Genomic DNA, 22,835 nt, shown 5'->3' with positions numbered 1-22,835 from the left:
ATTTCATTTTTATGCAATGCTAATTTCAGGATAAAATATGCCTAGCAATAGTAAAGAACAAGTGCTTACCTGTAATGTACACCAGCGCATCCCATGGGACAATTCCTCCTTGACAATAGAGGTTCAAATTGAGAAGAGCACATTCTCGATCACTATCACTAAACTCGTAACAGATATTCCAGCCCAGTGGACCAAACTTCTTCCTTTCCTGAAGCAATACACTACAATATCATTTAATGCCCAAGACAGACAACTTAACAGAGTATCAATGCATTTTATACCCAACTATTAAACCAGGTCATGTCAATAAACAAACATCTAAGTGTCATTCACTCAGTTCTGCTACAATGTGGTAGTGCTGTTCTTGTGCAATGCTATGTTAAAAGAAAATTGTGTAATAGCAGCACCACTTAAACTAATGGGGTTGGAATCACATTATAACCCAATACATGCTTGAAAACTGTACGCTTTAGAAACGGTGTCCCCAGTTCGTCAATCGTGTTATAGCGAATTCATGTTAACGAAATGCATATTATAGCAGAACGACCTGTAGCAAAGAGTCATACAGTATGGAAAGAGACTCTTTGATCCAACTCGAAGATACTGACCATCCCAAACTAAACTAGTCCAACCGGCCTACATATGGCCCGTAGCCCTCCATGTACTTTCACCAAATGTCTTTTAAATGTTGTAACTGTACTTGCATTCACCACTTCCTTTTGCAGTTTATTTTACACATTGACTATTCTCTGTGTCAAAAAGTTGCCCCCCCCATGTCCTTTTTACACTTTCCCCTCCTTATCTTAAAATAAATGCCCCCTAGTTTTGAAACCGCCCCCCCCCCCCTTGGAGAAAAGATCTTTGCTATTCACCTTATTTATGCCCCTCATAATTTTATAAACTTCTGTCAGGTCACCCTTCAACTTCCTATTCTCCAGCAAAAATTTAATATTAAATTATTTCAATATCCTGATTTTGAAATATGCTGAAATTCACCTTGAGATGAAATTGAAACAAGCTAATAAACAATAACTGCTTCTTAATTTAACAAATCTTACCTGAATCACAGCATGGAAGAAACAAATGCCAAAGATTAGCTTTCTCCATTTCCTGCCCAAGGTATGCTCCTCAAAGAAAGAGGCTGTAATTTCCGTGAAAGCTCGTCGAATGTTAGCACGAAGTCCTTTTGGAGGTTCATTTGTGACCTGAGGGAGAACATTAGCTGTTAGTCGTTTTAGTTTCAGTCTATATAGATGACTAATGCTCACTCAAAATACACTTTAAAAGCTGTCAACAAAGTTGTTTATATGCATGACTTTAAATATTTTTAAACTTATGAGTTGCATCCTTCGCTGAGGTTGTCGCTTTATCTTATACTGATAATGGTTCTCTCTTCTCAGGTACTGTCCATAAGACCAAAACACATAGCAGAAGTAGTCGGCCATTCAGTCTGCTCCACTCTTCAATGAGGCTGTGGTTGATCTGAATATCCTCAGCTCCACTTATTTGCCTTTTCTCTATAACCCTTGATTCCTGAGCTGGTTAAAAATTTGTCATCACAGCCTTGAATATACTTGATATGGAGGTTTATTTGGAAATACAAGCTTTCAGAGCGCTGCTCCTTCGTCAGGTAGTTCACATCTTTAATGCATTATCTGAGCTGAGATGTCACCTTTTTATTATAAAACCTTAAGTTATCTTAGGAATGTGTCATGAAAGTAGTTCTGTGATTTACATATTAATGAATCAAAACCTGCAACACATCAAAAAGATGAAAGACTTAACAGCAATTTACATTTGTTCAAGATATCACATCAGTTGTATGACAATATGATTTTTTGCTAGAAATTCTGTGTCCTATGATCCTGCTCCATGACCTACATTATGAAGGAGCACCACTCTGAAAGTTAGTGCTTCTAAATAAACCTGTTGGACTCTAACCTGGTGTTGTGTGATTTTTAATTTAGAATATACTGAACAAAGCAGCCTCCACAGCCCTCCAAATTCCAAGGATTCACTATCCTAACGGAAGAAACTTCTCCACATCTATCTTCAATGAATGATTCCTCACTCTGAGATTATGTCCTCTGATCTCAAGGGGAAAGCCTCCTCAGCATCTGTCAAACATATTAGTTATCCTTTCGTTTTAATATGATTGTTTCTCATTCTTCTAAACTCCAATGAGTACAGGCCCAACCTACTCAATGATCTCGATTCCCAAGAAAACCTTTCTATTCCTGGGATCAGTACTGTGAACATTCTATGGACTGCATCCAGAACCTATATATTTCCTTAGATACGAGAACTAAAACTATTCACAGCGAAGATTTCCCTAGTTTATACTCCATTTCCTTTGAAATAAAGACCAAAGTTATCTTTGCCTACTGAACTTAGATGCTAACATTTTATTATTTATCCATGATTACCCCCAAATACCTCTGTGCTGCAGCTTTCTACAGTCTTTCTTCTTAAAGCAATATTTACCTCCTCTATTCTTCCTCCCAAAGTGCACACCCTCCAACTTTCCAACCATACATTTCATCTGCCAAGTTTTTTGCCAATCACTTAATCTGTGTCTCATCTTTATAGTCTCTGTGTTACCCTCACCACTTTCCTTCCAATCGATTTTCTGGTGTCACCTGCAAAATTAGCTATAGTGTATTCACTTTCCTTACACAAGTCATTAATAAATATTGTAAATAATTGTGGCCATAGCACTGATCCCTGCAGCATACTAACAGATTGCCATCCTGTAAATGCATTCATATTCCAACTCTGTTTTCTTTTGTTAGACAATCCTGTATTCATGCTAATATACTACCTCCAACACCAAGAGCTCTTATCTAATTAAACAGTGTCTTATCAAACACCTTTTGGAAATCTAAATATAATCACATCTACTGTTTCCCCCTTATTGGTCCTGCTTGTTACCTCTTCAAAGAATTCTAATAAATTTGCCAGGCATGAATTTTCCCTACAAGAAGCCATGCTGATTCTGTTTGATTGTATAATGTTTTTCTAAATGGTCTGCTAATATGTCCTTTATAATAAATTCTAATATATTCTCAATGACAGACATTAGGCTGATTGGCCTATAATTACTTGTTCTTTTTTTCCTCATCTCTGTTTGAATAAGGTTGCAACATTGACATTTTTTTCAATTCTCTGAGCCTCCTGGAATCTAAGGGTCCTTGCAAGTTTATTACCATGCTTACTCTTTAGCTGCTTCATTTACAATTCTAGGATGCAACCCAGGAGGTCCAAGGGACTTATCAGCCTTTAGCCTCATTAGATGCTCTAATACATTTTTTCTGATGTGTTTGTATTTATTTCCTCTGTTCTTGATTATTTAGTATGTTTGGAATAATATTAGCATCTTCTACTACGAAAACTGATGGAAAGTATTTGCTTAACTTGTCTGCTATTTCCTGGTTTCTTGTTATTGTTTCCCAGCTCCATTCTTTAAGAAACATACATTCACTTTGATTTCTCTCATCCATTTTATATATTTAAAGAAGCTGCTTCTGCTCTTTTTAAAAATTGATTTATTTTCTCTTTTTGTGTTGATTTCTATAGGTTTCCCAATCCTTTTTCTTTCGATTTGATACTGTCTTTATTTTTTGTGGTTAGTTTACTTCCTTCCTGGAAACTTCTTTCTCACCTGGATAGGTCTTTCCCATAAAAGTCATGAACTGTTTTCACAAATGCCATTACTCATGCAAAGCATCTCTCACAGTCGACTCGAGGCAACTCTGCCCTCATTCTTAATATTTATCATTCTTTAAAGTTTGCAATTTGTTTCTGACACAAGTTCCTCCATCTCAAAGAGAATTCTAATTGTACTATGTTATGGTGATGAGATTCCTAGGTGATCTTTTTTTCTGAGATTCTTGGATGGATCAACAACATATTATACTTGGGAACTATCTGAAATATATTTTATGAATTCTCCCTCATGGCTACTTTGACAAATTAATTTTTTTCATTCTACCTGCCTTTTTTTAAACATGCCCTCATTATTTCCTGATTTATTTTCTTTCCTGTAATATAGCTACAGTTAGGGGCAGCAATGTATTCTTCCCCCATGTTATTTCTTACATCCAGCCACGCGGATTCCACCTCATCTGATTCTAAAACATTTCTTCCTATCGTAATTATTCCATCTCATACTTTAAAAGTTATGCCACCACCCTTTCCTTCCTGCCTGTCCTTTTAAAAAGTCATATAGCCCTGGTTTGCTCTCCTTGTAATCTTATAGCTTCTGTAATGGCTATAAAATCACACCCATTATCTTCCATATATACTGCTGATTATTTTCTTTACAGTAATTTGCTGTGAATGTTACATGCACTGAAGTAAAGAAGGATTTATTCTGTCTTTTTAAATTTTTTTCCAACTTTAGCTGGTTTGCTGTTGATTTTTACATTTGCACAATCTGTCCCTACCTGTCTCTGTGTATTATTACCTGGTTAACAGGCCTGCAATGCTGCTTTGTAAGGCTGTATATCCCCTCTTCAGAATTCCACTTCTATTTCATTCATCCCCTTCAATTCAGCCATCATCATTGTTTTTCTCAAAAAAGCCAACCTTACACTCCTCTGTTCTACCAAATTGCGACCTCATCTGTAGCCTTCCTTAACTTCCTATAGTAAATAAACACGTTGTCATTTCTATGCCAATCCTCCAGAAGTACATGTTTTGAGTCCCCCCTCAATCAGGTTCGGGCCCCATCATAGCACCAGCTCAGCACATTTGATGTGACATCCTGTATCATCCTTCTCAAACTATTTGCAGCACCCTCCTCCAAGAACACTCTAATTTCATCCTGCTCAGTGGGATTCCCCTGGATTGATTTGATTTTCATCTGTCCAGTCACAGCCAGATAACAGCCTTCAATAGTTTCTGTTCCCACTCACTGTAACCTCTGGCATATCCTCCTGTTTCTCATCTCCATGACAGCTTTCAGCAACATCAATTCACAGGTATGCTACGGACTCAATGTTACCTCTTGTGACCCCTCCATTGTCTCTAAACTACTACACTACTTGTCTGACATTCATCACTAGATGAGCAGAAATCTCCTCCAAGACCACAGCCATAACCTCTTTGACTATTTATCCATCAGTACTCCTTTAAGACATTCACTTAAACATCCTTTTGTTAAGTCAGTGTCAAATGCGAATTGAAAACGATTCCATGAAGTGACTTGGGGATATTTTACTAGACTGAAAGCACAATATAAAAACAAGTTGCTATTTTGTTGTTAATTCAACATGATGACTCATACTATTTTCACAACTTATTTGTAGTGAGATGCCCCCTCTAGTGGTCCCAGTGAAGTTTGAGACTATGCTGGTCAATTCAATGGAAATTTAGATCTTAAGGTGAGGTCATAACAGCAATTTCCTTTACTATTGCCACAGCAAATAAAATGATGAACATGAGGCAAGTTTGTGTTTTCTATTGCTAAAGAAGATTAAAATTTCTTAATCTAATAAGGCAACCTTGCTTAGTGCCATGAATTTATATCACCTACTATGATATGCCAAGTCTAGACCTGGAATTTCTCAAAGCAGTTGATTAAGATCTGGAATACAGTGCTTGGATGGGTCAAATTAACCATCTAATAATTCTAGGCTTCTCAAGGGAAAAATGCACCGAAAAAATTTCAGAATGTATTACCTTGACGGAGTTTTGCAAAACTGTAACAGGAAAGGTGCTGGTAGGCATGGAACTTAGGAACAGTCTGAAGTTTTCATGAATAACAGCATCTAGAAAAATAAATATTTTCTATTATATGCAAATATCTATTTTTGCAAACAATAATAAAACCACATTTTGTAGTTTATAGAAGCACTATATCTGGTAAAGATATGGAAAACAAACATTTCAGAGATTGTCCACTGCCATAAATTATGTTCCGACTTCTGTACTTTGATTTATGAACAATGCAAAATCTTCACATACAGGGGCAGTTCAACCAAAAAAAAACCTGTTGCTAAATCTAAGGAAACAAATCACTGCTAGTGGTGTCAAATTTTAGGGCCTTGCCTCATTGCTTGGAAAGCAGAGGGGTCATCATGTAATGCCAGCAAACCCTCAGAGGCCACTCACCCAAACTGGTAAACAAGTGGATGTTACCAAGATGTGTGAGTGACATGTTAAAGTTTAACAGCTTACAAATGACTCTGGAGTCACATAAGGAGTGAGCCTGTAGTCCTGAAACTCAGCAGTCCATCACAGCTGACAGGTGTCTTTGGCTGTAGCAGCACTGCAGAGTGGGGACTTTGGCAACTGAGGTAAGGCAAAGAAGGGATGTTGTGAACAAGAAAGTAGGCAAAATGTGAGCAAGTGTTAAGAGAGTGAGCCCTAAGATGCAGCATGAGCCAATCCTCAAAATTGTGCCTGTCCCTGCATGCAAAATGTCCTTGTGGCAGCATTATAATGAAAGGTCCCAGTGCATTCAAAAATGTAGCACTGAAGCACTTAACCACATTGTAAGTGGATTGGAGATATGCCATGAGGGTATAGTGAGGCTGGTAGAGTCTGACGACAGCTTCCATGGATGGAGAATGTATGTGCCCATTACCCATACAGCATGCGTTGAGATGTTAGTGAATGGTGTCCAAGGAGGAGATACAAAGAAGCAAGTGGCTAGCTAACGTTGTCAGGTAATGACTCTGACTTATATGTTGGGAATTGCTGCCATCTACTTTCTGTATGGAAGAATGGAAAACTGTGGATAAATGAGTGAGACTAACTAATGTGATGTTAATGAATGGAAATAGACTTCTTGTCACTCATTAATATCATTCATCATTCAATATGATTTGAACTTTGTCCTACTGCTATCAAAAATCATTTCACTGTCAAGGTCAAGCAATTTTCCCAGCTTTCTCACCAAAGCCACATCATTGTGTGCCTTGGAAATTTCTACACACAGTTCTTAAAAGTAATTATGTGAAGAAAGCAGGCAACGTTGGAAGGATTTGGACAATTTCAGGATTGAAGAAGGTTTACCATATAACTCTTAGAATTGAAATGTCAAAAGGCTAAAATCCAAAGTTGTTTGCCAAACAACTCACATTGTTTGCCAAAAGTCAGAAGAAGTTGTGAAAGCAAACTAAGAGAGGGTTTTATGGCTTTAGCCACTTGACAATTTAGGTTTCAAGAAATAGAGCTTAAATGCTGAAGCAACATGCTTTTGGAGTCAGTTCCTGTCTTTCCAGCAGCACTTGGATCTGCCCCCAGAAAAAAGAGACCACTGCAAGTTTGCAGTAGGAAACTGAACATTTCTCTTGAAAAGAGAATAAACCTCAAAGTGGAAAAGATTTTGCTCAGCTGAAAGATAATGGCAGCCTAATAACATCAATTATCAGGATGTCAACTGACACTTGCTTAGAAATGATCTGCTCGTTGATGCCCAGTTTGGGATCTGCCAGGGTAACTCAGCTCCTGACTTCATTACGGACTTAGTCTAAACATGGACAAAAGAGATGAACTCCAGAAGTGAGGTCAGATCGACTGCTATTGACATCAAGGCTACAGCTGGCATGATACAATATGAATAATCCCTAGCAAAATTGAATTTAATGGGAATAGGAGAAAACTCTCCATTGGTTAGAGTCATACCTATCACAGAGGAAGATGGTTGCGGTTGTTGGAATTCAATCATCTCAGCGCAAGGATCTCTCTGTAGGAGTTCCTCAGTTGAGTGTTTTAGGCACAACTGTCTTCAGCTGCTTCATCAATGACCTTCCCTCCATCATGGAGGTCAAAAGTTGATACGTTTGCTGAAGATTGTGAATGTTCAGCACCATTTATGAATGCTCAGATACAAAAGCAATTTAGGCCCATATGCAGAAAGCAAGACCTGAATGAACAATATCCAAGCTTGAGCTAATAAGGAGCATGTTACATTCATATCTCAAGTTCCAGGTAGTGAACATTTCCAACAAGAGAGAATCAAATTATCACGCCTTGTCATTCTTTTTCATTAGCATCACTGCATCTCCCTCTACAAAAATCCTAGGTAAGTCAATATTGACCAGAAACTGAACAATCATAAAGATACTATGACTCCACCAGCAGATCAGAAACTAAGAATTCCGTGATGAGTAAATCATCTCATACCTGCAGTTCCTGTTTCTGTCCCTATCCACTATCTACAAGGTACAGGTTAGGAGTCTGATGGAAAACTTTTAACTTGCTTGGATGGGTTCAGCTTTAACAACACTCAAGAAGCTCAACACCATCCAGGCCAAAGCAACACGTTTGAATAGCACACCACCCACCACTCTCAATATTCACTCCCTTCACAATCAGTGCATAGTGGCAACCATCTACAAGATGCACTGCAGTAACTCACACAGCACCTACCAGGGCCTATGAATTCTGTCAGCTAGAAAGATGCAGACACGGAAAGACCATAACCTTGAAGTCACACATTATTCTCATTTTGAACCACATCACAAAGTCTGAATCCCAGAACTCCTTTCCTAACAATGCTGTGGACAATTCTGTACATCAACGACAACAGGGCATCATTATCTTCTGCAAGGCAATTAAGGACGGCAATAAATGTTGGCTGAGCCAATAACATACAAATCCCCTGAGCAAATAAAAAGAAGCAGTCTTGATACTTATAAAAATAAACTCATTCAAAACGTTTAAATTTCAAATGGGTTAATGTCTCATAACAAACTTCTATTCAGACACACTATTAAAAGGCCGCTCCCTATTTATAAGATTTTTAAGCTAGTAACCAATCTGAACCGCTAGACTAGATAATCGGACTTTTTGAAACTCAGCTAAAGATTAATGATGAAATAATAAAAGCCCTTAGAAGACTGTTAACAAAAAAGTCAATAGAAATTGCACTAGATCCTACTGTTTCATCCCTTCCTGGCCTGTCAAGGCAACAGAGATTTTATTTATTTGAAGAACTCTTAATGAAGCAGCGCTCTGCTGCAAGTTTAAAACTTGAGGCATTTAAAAGAATTCAGATCATGACAGTTACATGGATTGTATTTGTTCTTCTGTTATGATAATATTGACAACATCAATTCCTAAGTTTACCAGTATTCTCTCCCTTTCTCTCTAATGAGAGAGCAGCGCTATGGTCCAATGGGACTATGACAGATTTACTATAAATATAATATAGATCCTGTTTGTACAGGTGCACTTCGTACACCTATTTTGAAATGTCTTCTGTTGAAAAAAAGTTGTGTGAAACTTTTGCTTCAGAAATAATTCAAAGACCTCCAACAATTAGTTTAACCATCATTTGAGAAACAAATACAAATGCCTACTACATCCTGGTAATTCGATTTGGGCACTGTGAGTCAAACTGATATTCTAGAATAACATCCTGTTTGCATATATTCAGACACTGGCCTTTAAAATTACAGTTACTCCTTTAAAAACTTATTTTTCAGTTATTTTAAATTAAATTCCCATATCATACAAATGCAAACATTCAGAATTGTACAAAACACAGCCGGCTCTTACCAATTTTTTTATAGGTGCACTGTAGAAAACATCCTATCTGGATGCACCACAGTTTGGTATGGTACATGTTCTGCTCAAGACTGCAACAAATAAGAATTGTGAACATAGCCCAGCCCATCCTGAGAACCAGCCTTCCTTCCATTGACTGACCATTCTTCCAACTACCTTGGAAATGTAGCCAACTCCAGTTATTTTTTTCCCCACTCTCCTGTCAGGCAGAAGATATAAACTTTGAATACATATATGAATAGATTCAGGAACAACTTCATCCCTGCCATTAGATTTTTGAACAGACCTCTCAACTGTTAATTCTGATCTCTCTCTGTGCATCTTCTCTGCAACTGTAACACATACTCTGGACTCTATTCTGCTACCTTGATGCACTTTGTATGGAACAATCGACCTGTGTGACATGCAAAACAGCATTTTTTTCACTGTATCTCAGTACACGTGACAACAATCAATCAATTAATTCTGCTATCTGACAGCATGAAAGCAAAGCACAAACCTGGTAGATTCAGCAAGCCACTTGCTCCAAATGACCTCCATGGTGGACACTAGGCTCTAACATCTCAAAAACATGATCCACAGGAATCTGCGCAAGTGTTGCTCCAACATATTGGCAACCAGCATCTGTATTCTATATTCTGCATTCAATTCTAATGCCCTATGTAAAGTATGATTTGTCTGGATAGCAAGGAAAACAACGCTTTTCACTGTATCTCTGTACAAGTGACAATAATAAATCAAATCAAATCCATAGGACATTTTCTCCAAATCTTAATTACATTTTACTTATCTTACTTACATCTTTTAAATATGTAGTAAAACTAGGGAATGTCGAGAATTTTAAATAATTGTGATGCTAGGTAACATCAGAAATAGTGAGGAATGCAAGTGCTGGAGAGTCAGAGTCAATAAACTGTGGCGCTGGAAAAAGGCCAGGCAACATCTGAGGAGCAAGAGGGCTGATGTATCAGACATACCCTTATTCAAGACTGGGGAGGGGGAAGGGGGCTGATGAATAAATTGGGGGGTGGGGCTGAGGAAAGGTAGGTGGGATGGTGATAGGTCAGCGAAGGTAGGAGGTGATTGTGTTTGGTCGGCAGGACATATGGAGCAGCTAGTTGTGAAGGAAGATGGACAGGTAGGTCAGATAGGTCAGCTCAAGAGATTAGAACTGAGTTGGAGGGTTGGATCTGGGATGGGGTGAGAGGAGGGGAGATTTTGATTCTGGTGAATTCAATGTTGAGACCAAGTTGTTGTAGGCTCCCAAAGTGGAAGATGAGCTGTTCCTTCTCCAGTTTGTGGGTGGTCTTGTTGAGGTGATGGAGAAGGCCCAGAGTCAACATGTAATCAGGGGAGGGAGAGTTGAAATGGATGGCTACAGGAAGGTAGAGTTGGTCGGTTGGTTTCTGAACCATGCCGCAAGTTTGCACTTGGTCTCTCCTATGTCAACGAGACCATATTGAGAGCAATGGATGCAGCAAATGAGTTTTTAGGATATACAAGTAAATCTCTACTGGATTTGGAATGAACCTTTGGAGCTTTACACTGAGGTGAGCTGGGAGGTGTGGGCACAGGTTTTGCACCTCTTACGGTGGCAGGGGAAGATGCCAGGCATGGTGACTGCATTAATGGGGAATGTGGACCTAACAAGGGAGTCATGGAGGGAACAGTCCCTACTGAAAGCAGATAGGGGTGGGGAGAGAAATATATTTCTGGTGGTGGGGTCTGGCTATAGGTGATGAAAATAGTGGAGGATGACATGCGGGATTTGGTGATTAGCGGGGTGGAATTCAAGCACCAGGGGATTAAGGTTTGAGAGCAGAGGTGCAGGAACATTGGAATCTCTTCTGAGGTAAGAAGGATGGATTGCAACTGAATTGGAAGGGGACTAATATACTGGCAGAGAGATTTGCTAGAGCTTTTTTAGAGGATTTAAACTGGTGGTGTGGTAGTGGTGGTGGTGGTGGGGAGGGAAGGTGTGTGGGATGCAGGGCAATACTGAGGTAATATATCAGTCTGAGACTGGTACAGTTGGGAAAAGGAGCAAATCAAACAGTCAGGGCAGGTAGGAACAAAGCAGAGAATGAGGTAGGACTGACAAATTAAACTGCATTTATTTCAAAACAAGAGGCCTAACAGGGAAGACAGATGAAGTCAGGCATGGTTAGGAACATGGGACTAGGATATTTTAGCAATTGTAATGATGTGGCCAGGGATGGGCAGGACCGGTAGCTTAATGTTCCAGGATACAAATGTTAAAAGAAGGATAGGAAGGGGTCAAGAGAGATGGAGAAATGGCATTTTTGATAAGGAATAACACTATAGCTGTACTTATGGAGGATATTCCTGAGAATACGTCCAGGGAAGTTATTTAGGTTGAATTGAGAAATAAGAAAGGGATGATCATCTTATTAGGATTGTACTATAGACCCTCCCCCCCCCAGTAGGCAGAGGGAAATTGAGAAACAAATTTGCAAGGAGATCTCAGTTATCTGTAAGAATAAGAGGGTGATTATGCTCGGGGTTTTTAATTTTCCAAACAGACTGGGACTGCCATAGTGTTAAGGGTTTAGATGGAGAGAAATTTGTTAAGTGTGCATAAGAGAACTTTCTGATTCAGTATATTGATGTACTTACCTCCTCTTGGGAAATAAGGCTGGGCATGTGACTGAGGTGTCAGTGGAGGAGCACTTTGGGGCCAGTGTCCATAATTCCATTAGCTTTAAAACAGTGATGGAAATGATAAACCAGATCTAAAAACTAAAATTCCAAATTGGAGGAAGGACAACTTTGATGCTACGAGGTAAGAACTTTCAAAAGTTGATTGGGATGTTCGCAGGTACAGGGACGGCTGAAAAATGGGAAGCCCTCAAAAATGAGATAAGAGTCCAGGGATAGAATGTTCCTGTTACGGTGAAAAACAAGGCTGATAGTAGGGAATGCTGGATGACTAGAGAAATTTGAGGTTTTGTCAAGGAAAAGAAGGACACATATGTCAGGTATAGACAACAGAGATCGAGTGAATCCTTAGAAATAAAGACAGTATGGGAATCAGTTTAGCTCAGTGGGCTCGGATTATTGTTTTGCAATGTGACAATAATAAATCCCATCACCGGTTTGAGGTTACCATGAAGGACTCTCCTTCTCAACCTCTTCCCTCGCCTGAGATCTGGTGGCCCTCAGGTTAAATAAGAGAGCAGGCCTTATGAACAGCTTATATTCAAAACGTCGATTCTCCTGCTCCTCAGATGCTGCCTGACCTGCTGTGTTTTTCCAGCACCACATTCTCAACTCTGATCTCCAGCAGCTGCCATCTTCACCTTCTCCCAGCAGCCTTTATGGTTTGGTAAGACTATAGCAACACATCAACAAATAAAAGCAGCATGAGTATACTTAAGAGCGAAATCAGGAGGGCAAAAATAGAACATGAGTAGCTTTGGCAAATAGAGTTAAGGAGAAAAGGATGACTAGGGAGAGACTAAGACCGCTCAAAGATCAGCAAGGCAGCTTATATATGGAACTGCAGGAAATGGGGGAGATACTAAACATGTAGTTTGCATCAGTGTTTACTGTGGAAAAGGACATGGAAGATATAGAGTATGGGGAAATAGATGGTGACATCTTGAAAATGTCCACATTACAGAGGAGGTGGTGCTGGATGCCTTAAAATGCATAAAGGTTCCTACAAACCAGAGGGGTAGCAACTGGTACCCAAGTGGATCCCAGCTATGCCTGTCTCTTTGTGGGATATGTGCAACAGTCCCACTTCCACAGCTACACAGGCACCATTCCCCACCTTTCCCTCTGCTATATCGGTTATAGTATCGGTGCAGCCTTGCATTCTCACAAGGAGCTTGAACAGTTAATGCACTACACCAACACCTTCCACCCTGATCTCAAATTCACTTGGACCATTTCTGACCACCCCGACCTCCCTCCCCTTCCTGGCCCTCGCCATCTCCGGTGACCAATTCAACACTGACATCTACTTCAATCCCACTGACTCCCACAGCTAACTTGACTACACCTCTTCCCACCTGCCCTCCTGTAAAAATGCAATCTCTTACTTCCAGTTCCTCCTCTTCCAATGTATCTGGCCCCAGGATGAACGATTGCACTCCGGGACATCCCCAATGCCCTCCTACTTCAAGGATTTCCTCCACTGTGATCAACAATGTTCTCAACTGTGTGTCCTCCATTTCCTGCACCTCCACCCTTAAACCCACACTCCCAACCCCAAACAAGCATAAAATTCTCCTGGTCCTCACTTATCACCCCACTAATCTCCAAAAATCAGAGTATCATCCTCCACCATTTTTGCCACTTACAGTCAGACCCGATTAACAATGTATATTTCCCTCCTCAACCCGATCAGCATTCCATAGGGATTGTTTCCTCTGCAACTCCCTCATTAGATTCACATTCCCCAGCAACCCCCTCACCACACCTGGCATCTCTGGCATCTTCCCTTGCCACTGTAAGAAGTGTAAAACCTGTGCCCACACATCCCGCCCCCCCCTCCCTCACAATCATCCAAGGCCCCAAAGAATGATTCCAAATCCAACAAAGATTTACTTGCATATTCTCAAACCTTATTTATTGCATTCATTGTTCTCGATATGGTCTCGTCTACTTTGAAGAAACTGAGCGCAAACTCACGGGATGAGTTTGTATGCACCAACCAACCCCACCTTCCTATAGCCATCCATTTCAACTACCCTCCCACTTCCCCAATGACATGCCCATTCTGGGCCTCCTCTACTGCCTCAAAAGGCCACTCGCAAGCTGGTGGAGAAAAAACACCTCATCTTTTGCCTCGGGAGTCTATAGTCACATGGCCTCAACAATGAACTCACCAGTTTCAAAATCTCTTGTCCCCCCCAGCCCATCCCCGATCCAATCCTCTTACTCAGCTCTGTCCTCTTGACCTGACCTATCTGTCCATCCTCCTTCACACCTATCTGCTCCACACTTCCCACCGAACTACCACAATCACTACTTATTTTTGCCCATCTACTGTCATCCCACTGACCCTTCCCCTACCCCCACCCCCTCCCTCATTTATTCATCAGCCCCCTAGCCCCTCCCCAGACCTGAAAAGCGGTTATGCCTGAACCGTCAACTCTCTTGCTCCTCAGATGCTGCCTGACCTACTGTGCTTTTTCTGGAGCCACACTTTATCAACTCTGCTAGGTAACATCCTTGAGCAGACAAATAAGTGATCTGCAGTTACAGTTAATCACTTGACTCTGTTTTAACATCAATGACATTGCAACTGCACAGTCACATTAAGAAAATAGATAAAGATTCTGAAACTAAACCATTTAACTGGGACATTTGAGCCACATAAAGTATTCCATCAAAGGACTTCACACATGGAGATAACCTTACTTGTACTTACTTGGCTCTGTGAATGACTTTACTAACTCCTCCATTGTTAACATCCAAGAAACTGCGAGATGACAATTTTGAAGAAATATCCAGTTTCCTGTCTTTAGAGCTTCTTTAATCAGTTTTTCAGCAATTGGCCCTTGTCCTTGTCCCAGGGAAATAGACTCTACCCTGCAGTATCAAAGCAAGTTAAAAAAGTGAATACAAAAGAGGGTATAAGGTTTAGGGTGAGAGGAGAAAGATATAAAAGAGACCTAAGGGACAACTTTTTCACACAGCCAGAGGAAGCGGTAGAGGCTAATACAATTGCAACATTTAAAAGGCATCTGGGTGGGTATATGAATAGGAAGGGCTTGGAGGGATATGGGCCAGGTTCTGGCAAGTGGCACTAGATTAGGTTGGGATATCTGGTCAGCATGGACGAGTTGGACTGAAGGGTCTGTTTCCATGCTGTACATCTCTATGACTCTAAATTAGTCAAAAGAAATAAGTTGGGAAGATATTTACATTTATGGATTTAGTGAAAAACTGGAGATACTGAATTCTCTATTCCTCTTCTAGGTTAAAAACATTTTTTTTTACTGTGAATTTGGAGTGAATCTAAGTGGCTTGTTTGAAATTAGATCAATGGTTTGATATGGGGTCTTTGATCTACCCACTGATTACAGAAGGTCTTAATTCCTGATGAAGGGCTTATGCCTGAAATGTTAACTCTCCTGCTCCTTGGATACTGCCTGACCTGTTGTGCTTTTCCAGCACCACATGTTTTGACTACTGACTACAGAAAGTCAGCTAATTTTGGAAAAATAGCCAAGCCAAGCTTTTAAGGTGATTAAAAAATAGGATTACTGCCCTCAATTGCTGGAAAACCCATACTTTGTTTATTCAGTCAATCAGTCCTTTGTGGGCTTCATGTCGGTTTCACAAATATAGGTAGTCCTAAGCAAAAGAGCCTCCAAGGCTACAGTAACGCTATGAGGCTTTCTGTTCCTCTCTTATGAGCAATTAATATTGCATCAGAGTCCAAATAATGTCTGAAAGCACCATTAAAATGGTAGTCAGTGAGTGTGAACACAATTGGAGGCCCTTGACCACCATTTGGCCATCCAGGTGCTCCTTTCCACTATGCTGGCAAGATTAAAATCAATATTTACACAGGTTTACTTTTCTTATAGAACAATCTTGTATTTTTCTACTTGTAAGAAATAGCCTACAATGTGGCACTCATTTTCTTTCCCAAAGTAGCCACAATTTTCAGTGTCCAAAACTAACCCAATTACACAGGTGCATTCCACAGCAGTTACACTGACAATCTCAGAAATCACTTTTTATTGGCTCAACAAGAATTGAAACCCAAATACATGATATAGTCCGTGAGATGAGATCTGTGCTAGACTTTTTGCTTAATTGATACAAAAGGCTATTGTTCATCTGGTGTGACCTCATACTGGATCAGTATTAATGACATTGTCTTGCAGAGACCACTCAATGCTCCTGGCAAGGACATTAATGTTGCCATACAGACAGATCTGAAGGAACTCTATGTTAATGAGGCTGAAAATCACTTAGGCTGAATGTGTAACTTGAAAGCCCTGAAAACAAGAATGTTTTTATATAAAATCCATCTACACAGGGAATAGAAGAGATGACTGAGACAAGAACCTGGGCATTGTCAGACAGATGAAAGAATTTTTTATTGCAAAATCTGGTAATTGTCAGAATGCACTTAAAATGGTATTGAGTGTTTAGTTGCCTCATGCAAAGATCCGTTTTGACTAATCTTTTGAACTCTAACACTGATGGCAATGTAATGTAAGCACCATGATAAGGTCGCCAAAGTTTCCAGACCATTACCTTCACCAGCAAGCACTGGCTATTTGTAGAAAAGGGAACCCATTATATTTTGACCAAGCTAACATGGAACTCACCTGTCAGAATAGTCCCTTTCTTTTGCAAATCTCAGGAAGGCTCCCATCGGATCTGAACCAGTACTTAATATGAAAACGAGGGGAATGTTATTTGACATGTCCTGATAGAGTGTGGCTAAATCCACAGGAGGGTTCTCCACAAACTCCTGTCCAAGAGTTTCTATGACAAAATCTGTGATTGCAAATACTACCTAGAAAAGTGCAAGAAACAATTCAATTATCAACATGTCTTACAAACTATTTCTACTTTCAGGAATTATTTTTCCCAGCTTCCCTGAGTTTTGAAACAATGAGGTAGAAATGCTTTGAGCATGTTTTGTATTGGAATGCAGGGAGATTTCCAAGTATGTTGCTGGTACCAGTTTGAAGTTTATGGCAGCGCCTGACATATCACTCCTGCCTACCACCATTCACCTGCTCACCACCCAATGACAATGCAGAAAGAAATCTCATGACTCTACAAAGATAGTTAGGTTAAGTTTCCTCATATTTGTCCTGACTGTTGTTAACCTTGTGCCAACAGTTGTCCCAGCATCATGCTGAAATGGTAATTTACAAATTTAAATTGGGTGATTACTTTGTTGTGCAGCTCTGTTCCATTTTCAATTGTAACTCAAAGCCTCCAGTTAAATGCCCGTTCAATTCTCCATCTCATTCCTGCTCTGATTTCTCTGACCTCAGCATCTGACCCTGATCTAATGATATTTCAGCAACATCTCATCTTTCCACAAGGCACTTTGCAGACTTTCAGCCACAACAAGTTTAATCACTTTAGATTTCAATTAATGCTCTAATTCTAATGTGAATATTTCCACCTCCACTGAACTCAAATAATTCTTCCAAGTTTCTCTCATTTGTAACTCCTTTTGTTTCACATCATGGCATCTTTTGTCATTTAGCCACTTCTGGCATTTGCAATATTACAGACTTGGTTTTATTTTGCCTCAACCACCTCCAACCGCTTTTCAAAATCTCCATATTTGTTTAATTTGGGTTCATCAGCTTAAGACGAGTTAAAATTTTTCTGATATGCCTTGGATCACTAAATGTGATCCTGAGGACTAAATGTAGTCCTGAGTCTGCTCAGACAAGCAGCATGACTGTGGATTTTATTGAAGATGGCCAAATGAGAGGCTGTTGCTTGGACCACTATTCAATTAAGGAAGGTGACCTCCTTCTTTGAGTGACAGCCCAGAGTGAAAATCCCATATTTGGGTAAAATGACCTTCAAAAGGTTAAATAATTGTACTAATTGGCTGTCTGTCTTCTGTTGGCAGAGAACTGAGCTGCTATTGATCCTACCTTTAGAAATATACTATGGAGTTGGGAAGATCTTAGCCAGTGTTTTCTTGTGTGAAGCTAAGAGTCATTTTGGGCCTGAAAAGCAGGAAGGACATTCACCCATGGCAGATTTTCTTGCACAATTATATTCTCAGCTCTTTCTGAAATGGGACGACACCCTTAGCTGGTCATGAACTTTCCACTTAATTAGGACCAGGGTCTCCTCATAGAACTGAGGTCAGGCCAGTGGACATGTATAAACGCCACCTGGGGAATTCTACAGACTCCTGCCTGCAAAACCACCGGCAGGAGTACTATTAAATTGTGCCCCTGAGCTTGCAGAAAAGTGTTATGGAACTGCTACACTTGGATATATTTTACTCTCAGTTTTGGGACTCTGAAATCAGACTGAAGAGCAGATTTCCACTGCTGCAACTTGTTGGTAGCAGGAAGAGCTTGGTGGTTTTACCGCAGTGGGCCTCCCAGTTGGTAGCTTATGGGCTCAATGTGCTGTTGCTACTGCTGCCATTTTGGAAGACTACAGTCCTCCTAAAGCCTCAAAGTACCAATGGAAGAGATGGAAAGTACGGAAGCAGGTAAGTGAAGGAGTGAATATTGCGCAAACACATTTGCTCAGTGAGCAAACTCTGAACAATGGGCTAGTCAGGCAGGCAAGCAAGAACAAATAGAATGACTCTGAATAAAAGCAGCATATTTTATCAATCATATTATACAAAATTGCATGCAACATGTTGTGCAATTGGTGGATGATGCAAGCATTTAGCCTATTGTAGCGTGATACAATAAAACATATTGTAAACATTGTTCTGGGAGTGAGAGAAGAGACTTTGATCTGTCCTGCAGCTCGCCTACACATGCTTGAATAAAGGAGACCAGTAAAATATAGCTCAAGTATCTGAACTCTGTTACTCCTCCCACTGCACAACACAAGAATTTTCAAGAGGTGCCTCAAGATGGATATACCCATGGACAGTTGTGTAATAATGAAAATACATTTAGTTCCAAAGGCAGTAGACACTATGGAGAAACCTCTCAGTGCAAACAGGATTTTGGGGCAACTTCCATTCAGATGAGCTCTGGTTTAGAGCAAACGGCATCTACCACAACGCTGAGGGCCCCTAAACATTGGGAATAGTTCACAATCATAAACATAATGCCAATGGCCCAATTAGATGGTCTTAAATTTAATCAAGTTGGCTGCTTGTCTTCCTGGAGCAGGCTGTCAGCCATTGAAAGTCCCTGGGGTCCCTAGGGTCTGGTAAAATCCAGCTAATTTTTTTTATATATTAAGAATTAAGTCCATAAAAAGTAAAGGTGAAACAGCCATATCAATTAATACTATACCTTTTCTTCCCAAAATGACTTAATTAAAATGAGTTTCTGAAATAAGGTCAGTCTTTCATTCCAGTGCCCAATGATGACATATTCTTGCTCTTCAGCCTCAGCCTCATCCTCAGTCTCAGCTAGGTTTGGTGAATATGGAAGTAAATCTGTCTTGTATCCATCCCAAGTTGGAGGGTTGATATCAACATCAAGACGTCCTGAAAAAATGATTGCAAAATATTTCTGCCCTTGCATCTCAAGTACTAACACTGACCATTTACCTTCACCTGCTGACTAAACTACCAAGCATTTTTGTGTTGGAAGCTGCAGATTGTTTCTCAATCTCTCAACTCAGAGGCTGGGAGGTGTGATGAGTAAAGGATTCAAAATTCAAATAATTTTTAAAAACAAATATGCTAAGAACAGAATTACTAAATGCTTAGTTATGTCAGGTGCTAAGAACCCAATAACATAATGAAAGTACATCTAGTGAGCTTCAGTCAGTAGTAAAGCAAACCTGGAACCTCTGAAGGGTGACAATTTTCAGGCAGATAAGTACATTGAGGAATATAGTGGCATCTTGAAGGAGCAGATGCTATCAAAGTGTGAGTGATGTAATCTTTGAGAGAGTAAATAGCATTCACAGGCTTTAAGCAGTGAAATAACAGCGCTACACAATAAGTCAGTGAAAGAACAAGAGTGGAATGTCAGAAGTAGAGAACAAAGGTTTACGTTCCTGTCTTAAAGCAAAGGTTGGGCAGTGGGTTCCTGATGATAATTGGTAAATGATGTTGGCAGCAACAGTATGAAGAGCTGTAACATATTTTATGGAAACCAGAATTAATCTCTCTGATATTTACCTAATTTGACCTTTATGTGAGTCGCAACAATTTCCTCTGTGATACCCCTGAAACATGGTAAATTTTCTTCAAGGTCACAGCATGTATGCCACACTGCAGTTCTCAACCAAGGAACCATTGGTTTTGGAGGACGCTCCTAGAAATTAAGGAAGAATGAGAATTTAGCAATGTTATTGCAATTCCAATTAAATAATCCTTTGCTGAGAATTAATTTGGTGCAACGGCTCGTCAGCGTTCAATAAAATTGAAAATGAGACTACTCAACTCATCATTCTGCTGGGATACAGAACTTGCATAATTCAGCAACTGATTTGGATGTGCTGAGTTGGAACTTTGCATGGTATTTAATGTCAGTAGAAATATCATGAGCTACAATTACATTTATTATAAAAGACTGTTCCCTCTGATGGTATCACACTACTCTCTTTTATGGAAAACTAGCCTTTTATGACCAGGAGCTGTGTCTTCTACATTAGGCGTTTGAGATAGTGAGGATGCACAGTCTAACAATAAATATGCCAAGCTTGCAAAATCCATTCAAATTGTTGGATATAACCACACCACTAGTATTTGTCTGAAAAATGATCATCTGAAGCTCTTCAATTCAATGCATTAATATATCTGGCACAGCAAATACATATAAACAGTTTCAAATTGTAACATTAGGTATCAGTACATGAACGGAATGTAATTGAAGGTTTATCCTAAGCCTGAAGCAAACTGAAGGCATGTTCAGACAAGTAAAAAATGAGGTCTGCAGATGCTGGAGATCACAGCTGCAAATGTGTTGCTGGTCAAAGCACAGCAGGCCAGGCAGCATCTCAGGAATATGGAATTCGACGTTTCGAGCATAAGCCCTTCATCAGGAAGGGCTGATGAAGGGCTTATACTCGAAACGTTGAATTCCATATTCCTGAGATGCTGCCTGGCCTGCTGTGCTTTGACCAGCAACACATTTGCAGCATGTTCAGACAATCCCGGCAAATCAACATCATCATTGGTTGAAAGAAAAACACAGATCATCCTAAACTGTGAGCTCAGCATCAAACAAGGAACATGCAGAACACACAATCCATCTGGCTGATTCTTCAAATTTGCATTCATCAACATCTGGAGACTCCTGCTGAAAATGAGACAGCTGTCGCACCAACTAGTCAAGAAACCTTCTAAAATAATCCTAATCACAGAATCATACCCATTAGCCAAGATCCCTTCAACACCATTCTTGGACATTTCACGAGAGAAGGTCAGACTCACCACAGGTCAAGATACAGTGGTATACAGTTAGATGGAAGAGACTCCAGGGAGTCTTCAACACTGCTTTTGCTCCCCCCCCCCCCACCACCCCCCCGCTCCCTGCTCCATCCCACCCCCATGAAATCATGAGCAAGGAAACATCCTTCTGATTACCACCAATCGCCGTCACTCTGAAACTGATGAATCAGTTCTCTTTCACTTGGAGGTAGCAGAAGAGTAGTTGAACACAGTATTGACTCTTGAACAGGGTCTTCATCACTAAATATGAAACTCCCATGATACTACTGTTGACTCAACATGCTGAATCTCAGATCCTGAATGAAACAGCAGCTTTAAAATGTTGGCAATTCCTCTTATAATGATGCAGCCCCTACCAGTTTGTTACCTGAGCTACTCAGTGGCAAATACCGTTCACACTGTAAAAGCAATAAGCCATTACCACAGCCTAAATGCTACCACTCAACAATTAATTGAACTTTCATTGTTGAGATTCAAACTGCCAACCCAAGTATTAGAGCAGCTTGGTGTCATCACTGACTGGGCATGCATATCAACCCATCATATAAATACTGTGGTTACTGGAGCAGAAAGGAACTGGGAATTCTGTTATGTATGACTACACTGACTCATAAAAGCGTCTCTTTTCTTGCAAGGTACAAACTGGGGGTGTGAAAGTATATTCTCCACTTTCCTGAATAGGTAGAAATGCAACAACAACTTAGGAACTCAACACCATTCCAGTTTGCTGAAGCAAAACTTCATCCACCAACTTAGCTATTTACCTCTTCCTCCATTGGCAAATCAAGGCTGCAGTGTGAACACAAAACATATCAAAGAGATACAAAAGCAGACCATATGGCCTATCTCCATCATTCATACAAACATGACTGAGTTTGAGGATCAACTACACTTTCTCACTTGTTCCCTACATCCTGTGATTCCAACAGTCTTAAATATATTTAATGATGACACATCCAGAACCCTCTGGGATAAAGAATGACAAAAAAATCACATTGATTTGATTGGAGAAATGTTTCCTCCTTTCAGTCTAAATGATCAGCCTCTTAGCTTAGGTCCCCTTGTTCTGGATTCCTCAGCCAGGCAAATCAACATCTGTGAAGTCCCTTCATAATCTTGAATATTCTATAACATTCCATTGTATTCTTCTGAACTTTGAAGAATATGGGGAGGTGGTGGTGCAGTGGTACTGTCCTTGAACTAGTAATATAAAAGCACAAGCTAGTGCTCCAGGCCT

At 40.0% G+C, this 22,835-nt stretch overlaps 1 protein-coding gene across 1 annotated transcript in view; it reads right to left on the bottom strand.

Moving 5' to 3' along the window:
* dnah6 (dynein, axonemal, heavy chain 6) overlaps positions 1-22,835 on the bottom strand; it is a 313,200-nt gene that overhangs the window by 57,634 nt on the left and 232,731 nt on the right. Inside the window, exons 63-69 of the mRNA XM_060841711.1 lie at positions 20,324-20,459; positions 19,485-19,681; positions 16,839-17,029; positions 14,921-15,081; positions 5,683-5,771; positions 1,059-1,205; positions 70-208 (exon numbers count right to left, since the gene is read on the bottom strand). Of these exons, the coding sequence (XP_060697694.1) occupies positions 70-208; positions 1,059-1,205; positions 5,683-5,771; positions 14,921-15,081; positions 16,839-17,029; positions 19,485-19,681; positions 20,324-20,459 (1,060 nt within the window). The remainder of the gene's footprint in view (positions 1-69; positions 209-1,058; positions 1,206-5,682; positions 5,772-14,920; positions 15,082-16,838; positions 17,030-19,484; positions 19,682-20,323; positions 20,460-22,835) is intronic.

This window comes from Hemiscyllium ocellatum, chromosome 2, assembly GCF_020745735.1.
Source record: "Hemiscyllium ocellatum isolate sHemOce1 chromosome 2, sHemOce1.pat.X.cur, whole genome shotgun sequence".
In the NCBI taxonomy this organism is placed as follows: Eukaryota; Metazoa; Chordata; class Chondrichthyes; order Orectolobiformes; family Hemiscylliidae; genus Hemiscyllium; species Hemiscyllium ocellatum.
This window is presented reverse-complemented; position numbering and strand designations above follow the sequence as displayed.